Source organism: Orycteropus afer, unplaced genomic scaffold (genome assembly GCF_000298275.1).
Source record: "Orycteropus afer afer isolate SDZICR_OR568_19922 unplaced genomic scaffold, OryAfe1.0 scaffold00732, whole genome shotgun sequence".
NCBI lineage: Eukaryota > Metazoa > Chordata > Mammalia > Tubulidentata > Orycteropodidae > Orycteropus > Orycteropus afer.
Window position 1 is genome coordinate 710,305 of NW_006922319.1, and position 8,475 is coordinate 718,779.

General features: G+C 41.7%; 1 protein-coding gene across 1 annotated transcript in view; it reads right to left on the bottom strand.

Annotated features, from left to right (window-relative positions):
* The window catches only part of REXO5 (RNA exonuclease 5), a 48,021-nt gene that overhangs the window by 14,251 nt on the left and 25,295 nt on the right, over positions 1-8,475 (bottom strand). Inside the window, 2 exon segments of the mRNA XM_007957350.1 lie at positions 2,574-2,695; positions 3,486-3,586. Coding sequence (XP_007955541.1) covers positions 2,574-2,695; positions 3,486-3,586 — 223 coding nt within the window.

The following is an 8,475-nucleotide window of genomic DNA, read 5'->3' on the forward strand; positions in this document are numbered from 1 at the left end:
AAAAAAAAAAAAAAAGAAAGAAAAGAAAAGAAACTGTTGGGAAAAAAAGAGAAATGAAGTTCTAACACATGCTATAATGTGGATGAACCTTGAAAACATTATGATGAGTGACGTTAAGTCAGACACAAAGGGACACATATTGTATGATCCCACTTATATGAAATATCCAAAATAGGGAAATGCAGAAAAATCAAAATTTATTAGCGGTTACCAGGAGCAGGTGGGAGGGGGAAACCGGGAAGCTTTGCTTATGTTATACTGGGTTTCTTTTAGGAGTGATGCAAAACTTTTGGAAATGGACAGTGCTGATGTTTGCACAACATGGTGAACATGATTAATGTCAGTGAATTGTATACATAAAAATGTTGTTATATGTATTTCACAATAAAAATTTTAAAAAAGAGAAATAAGAAAGCATACACAGCAGAGAACAACAGAGTGATTTACTTGTATGAGGTGGATAGATGGAAGAAAGAGATAGGAAAGGAAATGACATTTCTCTGAGCATAGTTTTTTGTATAGTTTTGCCTTTATAATTTAATGATAATGTTCTATATATGAAAAAATTAAATTAAATCAATGAAGAGAAAAAACCTAGAACTGAATGCGAACTAAAACAAATGAACTCAACTACATTTTAAATGTATAGCATAGGTATTCTGAAGAGGAAAAAGAATTTAAGTAATGGTGGTGTAGTGCCTAAGGCATTTGACTGCTAACCAGAAGGCTGGTGATTCAAACCCACCAGCCACTCCTTGGAAGGAAAACTGGGCAATCTATTTTCGTAGAGATACCACCTCAGAAACCCAAGGAGGGCTTGCTATGAGTTGGAACCGACTCGATGGCAGTGAATTTTTTTTTTTAAATAAATAAAGTACTCATATACACTATACTTTCAGTCTTGGGGTATGGGGATGTTTTGAGTTCATTCTATCATGATACGCGTACAAAAAAGCGAGCTACAAATATGAGAGAAGGAAAACAGGAAACCGATGTAAGTGGGTTTTAATTGGAAGTATTGTTATAGGCATAATTTCTAAAATGTGTGTGTGAGTGTGTACATACATATATATGTGTATCATATGTATGTAATATATATGTATACATATATGTGTGAGGAGCTCTGGTAGCATAGTGCCTAAAGCACTTGACTGCTAACCAGAAGTCTGGTGGTTCAAACCCACCAGCCACTCCCCAGAAGGAAGGTTGGGCAATCTACTCCCATAGTGATACCACCTCGGAAACCCAAGGAAGGGTAGCTATGAGTCAGATATGACTCAATGGCAGTGCGTTATATGTGTATATGTGTGTGCATACGTGCAGGTGTGTGTGTGTGTGTGTGTGTATGTGTATACATGTATATGGAGTCCCTGGGTGGTATAAAGGGTTAATATGTTCAACTTCTAACCAAAAGGCTGGAGGCTAGAGCTTTTGGAAGAAAGTCCTGGCAATCTACTTCTGAAAAATCAGCCATTGAAAACCCCATGGAGCAGTTTTCCCCTGACTTAAAAAGAGGGTCACCATGAGTCAGAATCAACAAGACTGCAATAGGTATGGTGTTTGTGTATATATATGTATACATATTATCTATCTGTGTCTGTGTGTATGTTTGTGTGTATAAACAAGTATATATTTCCTAACTGTCTGGTAAAAACAAAGATACCCCAGTAGCAATGTGAGCATCTAGCATCCACATCTTGGTTTCCAATACCAAGAAAAGGCTAAACATCTTCTTGTGCCAGAATCTACTCAGGAGGAAACACTATAAAACCCAAAATGAGGAACATTCTGTTACAGAAAAAAGGGCAGACGTGCATTATTATGTCAGTATCATGAAAGACAAAGGTTGAGGGCTGTTTCAGACAAAAGGAGACAAAAATATACACAGAAGTATTTAGGGATAAAGGACCATGAGGTATGCAGCTTATTCTCAAAAATAAAATGTCAAAAGAGACAAGAGAATAAAATGTCAGTGAGAGAAAGGGGGAAAGCATGCACACACATATTCACACAAATAACCGGTTAATAAGTTAATGCTGGGGCAGAGTATTAGCAATAGACGACCCTGGATAAAAGATGTATAGACATTCTAGCATTCATACATGTTTTCAGTAAATCTGAAATTATTTCTAAGTATTTTTTTAAAAATACAAATCTTCTAGACAAGGTAACACAATAGGTTTATGCTTTGGCACACACACACCCTCCCACGCTTCACACATACAGCAATGATAGATAAAATATAAAAGAGTAAACCAAAAAGATATAGCCAGGCTTAAAATCAAGATGAACATCTCCATGAACCAAAAGCAGAAAAGCATTCAAAGCAGTGTACAGCGTCAAGGCCACTGGCCTGCCGGCTCAGGAAACAGACACTAGCAGCTGTCAGTTCTGCTCCTACAGGGTAACAAGGACTAAAAGTGCTCCATACAAAATGTGACACAGAAGCCAGACTTGCTAACTGAAGGCAATATTGCTGATGAAAAAAGTCTTAAAACTCACATGGGGTCTGCAGAAGGGCTATATCCCCTCTGCTCGGGATGCAACCTGCAAAGGGACAGCAGGTCACTCACCTCTTTATTTAAAAGGCACTTAATAGTCTGACAGTTTCTGGAAGAAGAAAGTTCACTAGCATCTGTCTCCTGGGTCAAGAAAAGGAGTTTCTGACCCACTGAGTCCAAGCATTCTAAAACACCGGAGAGAAGTAGAAAAGACCAAAGTAAGAAGAACAATAGTTTTCCATAACCAAAAAGTTATTTCTCTAAACCTGCACTACCCAAGATGGCATCCACTGCTAAATTAAAAAAAAAAATTCTAATTCCATTTCCCACTCACACTACTCCACTGCTAAATTAAAAAAAAAATTCTAATTCCATTTCCCACTCACACTACTGTCATGTGGCTACTGGCTACTGTACTGGACAGCACAGCTATTGGATATTTCCATGACTACAGAAGATAATATTGGATAATATCACTCCACAGTTAGGGAGAGGAAGGATAAAAACCCAAAGCTCTGTCAAAGCTTACACTACTGTCTAAGGATTTGATATGTTTGTCATGGTCTGAAGCCAAATCCCTTCTGTGCCTATTTTTTTGTTTCATTTTTTCAATCTGGGCAATACATCAAGACTGGCTCTTCCAATCAAAATACCAACTAGTCTAGCATCTCTCCCAATGCAATTTATTTAGTTCAATGTATTTCAATGTCTTATTTTTCTGGTAAAGGATGTCATTTTCAGACCAGCCACTAGATTCAGAAAATTAGAAAAATAAATAGATATACTAATTTGCTAACTTTGTATTCAGGGCAGATGGTGGTATTTTCCTCCAACGATTTTTGTGATGGAAAAATGTTATTAATATTTTGGTAAACATTTCTCAATATTCAAAAGAAGAAGAAAAAATCCCAGGTTTTGTTGTTAAATAAGAAACTAGATACACCATTTGCCTGTGCTCTTGCTTAAGGACTGAAAAATATTACCTTGTGTTTGGCTGCTGCACGTCTATTTTATTTCTCGGCTCTTGGCCTGATGCTTGCAATTCATGGCAACTGGCAGGTGCCTCCAGATTGACCTGGGCAATTCTGTAAATAAAGTGGTAAAAACATCTAACTTCTTGCAAAGCATTTGAGATAAGAAATAAAACAAGAAAAAACATTCAAGCAGTGTTCTCTGCTTCTTTATAGACAGTGGTTTTTCCCCCAAGTTCCAGCCTGGCTTTGATAGTTACCAGTTTCTGGCTGCTTAGTTAAGAATAACAATCTGTTACTAGCTGCCAATGTTGTTACATGAATACAGGAAAGGACCAAACAGGGCTGAAGGAATTCTGGCCCATCACATATTCCATAGGTAATCATTTAAAATTTCTCTGCAAACCTGCAACGTTTGGAAATGATCAAAGGCAGGCTTTTACAGCAACATAAAGAAAAGCCCTCTTACTGGTTTAACACAAGTAATGCTATTCAATTTATGCTTGAATTTTTTAAACTTTTGTCTTTTTCTAACAGACATTATAGAAAGGATGCAAACTTATGCATGACAGGCATAAAAGCTTACTCTAATTAATGTTTAAGTAGCCCTGGTAGCACAGTGGTTAAGAGCTTGGCAGCTTGAACCCACCAGACTTTCCATGGGAGAAAGATGTGGCAGTGTGTTTCTGTAAAGACACCTTTGGAAACTCTGTGAGGCAGTTCTACCCTGTCCTATAGGGTCACTGAGTTGCAATCAACTCAATGTTACACAACGACAGCTGATTTTATTCTTCTTCCAAAAAGTGAGCAGCCACTTGGAAGTGGTGTGTGCAGAGATTGAGATACAATTGTTTAAATAAAATTTTTAATAATTGTATTCTATTTACAGAAAAATCATGGAGACAGTACACAGTTCCCATCCACCCCACACCCAATTTTCCCCTATTATTAACACCTTACATTGTTGTTGTTGTTATGTGCCGTTGAGTCAGACCTGACTCATAGCAACCCTTCCTTGGGTTTCCGAGGTAGTATCACTATGGAAGTAGATTGCCCAACCTTCCTTCTGAGGAGTGGCTGGTGGGTTTGAATCACCAGCTTCCGGTTAGCAGTCAAGTGCCTTAGGCACTACGCTACCCGAGCTCCTAACATCTTACTTTACTACAGTGTATTTGTCACAATCAATAAGGCAATACCATACATTATTATTGACTGACGTTCATATTTTGTTTTTATCTCCTTAGTTTTTACTCAACCCAAAAAACACCAAACCCACAGCCATCAAGTCAATTATGACTCGTAGCAACTCTCACTGGGTATCCAAGGCTATAAATCTTTACAGAAATAGATTGCCTCATTTTCCTACCACAGAGCAGCTGGTGTTTGAACCCCCAACCTTCTGATTAACAGCCAAATGTCTTACCCACTATGCTATCAGAGCTCCTTAGTTTTCATTCAAGTGAGATATAATTTTTACTAGAAAAAGTGGTCCTAGGACCCCTGGGAGTTTGTGGTAATTATGTTTGTGTGTCAACTTGGCTGCGCCTGGTTGAGTAGCTGGGCAGCTGATGGTAGTTAGTTCCCATGATGAGACTGGCAATCAGCTCCATGGTGGAATCTACCACAAGCAGCTGAGTAGCTGCCTTTGGGATATGCTCTGCTTCCTGTACATAAGGAGAAGCCTTGGGAATGTTCTCTAGCCTAGGGCACACTTGGAACCTGCGTGTAGTTGTGTCATTGCTCAGCAGCCTGCTATGCTCTAACAACCTTGGGACTTAGAGTGGACTTAAGTTAATGGCCTGCCGTGTGGTTTGGTAACATCTGGACTGTACCTTTTTACTTGTCAACCTTGGGGCTTCTCAGGCTCAGCGGCCAGCAGCTATCTGAGTGAAGTAATGCCTCTAGCCCCAGTGGGCCAGAAGCAGGAAGCAGAGCTGGACCCCAAGGTTGAGGGGCTTTCACCCAGCCCCTAGAGCTTAGCACTTTGAATTTGGACTTAAAGCCTCCAAACTGTAAGAGAATAAACTCCTGTTAAGGCCATCCCATTTATGGTATATATTCCTGTCAGAGTGGCACTAGGTAACCAGAACAGAATTTGGTACCAAGAGAGTACAGTGCTGCTCTGACAGATACCTAAAATGCGGAAACAGGAGTGGAGTGCATCCTTGTCCCGAGACGCTGGCAGAGAGACCCCGGCATACAGCATGACAGATGGCAGGAGCAGAGCAAGAGACCAGCATGTGAGACGGCAGGGGCAGAGCCCAGAGACCGGCATGAGACAGCGACAGCCTTACTAACCCACAGAGGAGAAAGCTTGATGCCTTTGGTTAGGCGGCTTCCTGATGGAGTGGGTTGCCTTCAAGCATTAGTTGGTAAAAGAGACCGGCTTGAAATGGAGTAGCAGGTTGGCAGGCCCACGGAGCAAGAAAGCTAAATGTCCCTTTGGGCAAGAAGATTTCCAGCGGAGTGGGTTGCCCTCGGGCATTAGTGGGCAGAAGCTGAGAGACGAAGGAATTGGAAGCAGAACTGCCTCAGCCTGAAAGGGGAGGACCATGGCCTTTGGGGTGGAACGACCACAGCCCCCTAGGTTTCAGAGGCAGACCTTCACCAACTTGGTTCTGGAGTGAGCCACTGGGATAGAGCCACAGCCGCTGCCCAAGAGTGAGGGGGCGGGGCTGCCATGCCCAAGAGGGAGAGGAATGGGGCCCACCAGGCCAAGGGGGCGAGGTCGCCACTTAGAGGAACTAAGGGACTGGAGCCACCCAGTGGAGGAGATCTGTACAGTTGCCAAGTTGACAAGGGGTGGAATTGTGGTAGTTATGTTTGTATGTCAGCTTGGCTGGGCCTGGCTGAGTGGCTGGGCAGCTGGTGGCAGTTACTCCCCATGATGAGACTGGCAATCAACTCCATGGTGGGATCTACCACAAGCAGCTGAGTAGCTGCCTTTGGGATGTGGTCTGCTTCCTGTATATTAAGGAGAAGCCTTGGGAATGGTCTCTAGCCTACAGCACGCTTGGACCCTGCATGTAGCTGTGTTGTTGCTCAGCAGCCCACTATGCTCTGCCAACCTTGGGACTTACAGTGGACTTGAATGAATGGCCTGCTGTGTGGTTTGGTAACATCAGGACTGTGCCTTTTTCCTTGTCAACCTTGGGCTTCTCAGTCTCAGCAGCCAGCAGCTCAGCAGCCAGCAGCTGTCTGAGTGAAGAAAGGCCTCTAGCTCCAGTGGGCCGGGAGCAGGAGGCAGAGCTGGACCCAAGGCTGAGGGGCTTTCACCCAGCCCCTAGAGCCTGGCACTCTGAACTTGGACTTAAAGCCTCCAAACTGTAAGAGAATAAACTCCTGTTTGTTAAGACCATCCCATTTATAGTATATTTTTTGTCAGAGTGGCACTAGGTAACCAGAACAGAGTTCCAGAGACCCTTTCAGGAAAGGCTTATGAGATCCTCCCTTCTCTCATTACAGAACAAACTGAATGTCAGAAATTCACAGAATACATAAAACAATGATACTCTTCCTGCTAATTAAAATTATAAAAATATATTAACATGTAATAGTTTATTGTTTTTTTAAAACAAGTATTTAAAAATTTGATCAGATTTAAATTCTAACAGTGTAACTATTGCAGATAGAACAAAAAAAAAAAAAAAAAACCTCACTGCTGTCGAGTCAGATCCGACTCATAGCAACCCCTCCTTGGGTTTCTGAGGAGGTTTCATTATGAAAGTACATTGCCCAATCTCCCTTCCAAAGAGTGGTTGGTGGGTTTGAACTACTAGCCTTCTGGTTAGCAGTCAAGTGCCTTAGGTACTGCACCACCAGAGCTCCCATTTGATAGATATAACCCACAAAAATAAAAGCTCTTTAAGGTCCTCGATTATTTTTAAGGAGGTAAAGAGTCCTGAAACAAAAACATTTTTAGAATCTCTGATATAGTGGCTTAGAACAGGGGTTGGCAAATGCCAGCCCTCGGGTCAAATCAGGCCCAATAGCCTGTTTTTCTGTCTCTAAAGTTTTGTTGAAACACAGCTGCACCCTTTCATTAACATATTGCCTATGGTAATTTGCAAAGTACAATAGCAAAGTAGAGATAGATAGTATAGCTCCCAAAATTAAAATATTTACTATCTGGCCTTTGTAGAAGGAGCTCTGGTGGCCTAGCGGGTAAGGCATTTGGATGCTAACCAGGTCAACAGTCCAAATCCACCAGCTCCCCCACAGGAAGATGAGGCAATCTACTTCTGTAAAGATCCAGTATTGGAAGCTAGATGGGGTCACTAGGACTGGCACTACACTCAGCGGCAGTGTGTTCTGGTTTTGGCCTCTGTAGAAAAAGTCTGCTGATCCCTGGGACAGAGCACTGGGAGACAGCCTTGGAATCTTACAGACTTGGATTTGAATCCTGGTTCCACTCTGACTACCTGTGGGACCCCAGATAAATGGCCTAAACTTTCAAAACCTCAGAGCCTGCACATATAAAATTAGGATGATGACAGTTAGCTCATAGGGTTGCTGTAGGATTAAATAAGGTAATGTGATCATGTAGAAAAAGCATCAGTACACTTGGTAAGAGCTCAGTAAATGGGGGCTATTCCCTACAAGAAGGATACCATGTTTGGTAAATTAGTGAAGAAGAGGAAGACCACAGTGGCTGCAGTGATGGACTTAAGCCCAGAAAGGCTTGTGAGGATGGCACAGGACCAGGCAGTGTCATTCTGTTCTACACAGGTCGCCATGAGTTGGAGCTGACTCAGTGGCACCTAACAACAACATTCCTTACAGCCCAGTGAAATACCTGGGAACATCTTTCTATAGCCAGAACACAAAACCCTACTCTAGCTGTTCATTATTATTCGATGTGGGCTACAATTCATTCCATAAAGGAGTCATGATGGGATAGTCTAACATGATAGAATGCATTGTAATAAGGTCTGTTAGAAACTGTGTCCTTTTCATAACTTATTACAAGGTGCTGTTCTAATCCATACCTACTGAAATGCTGT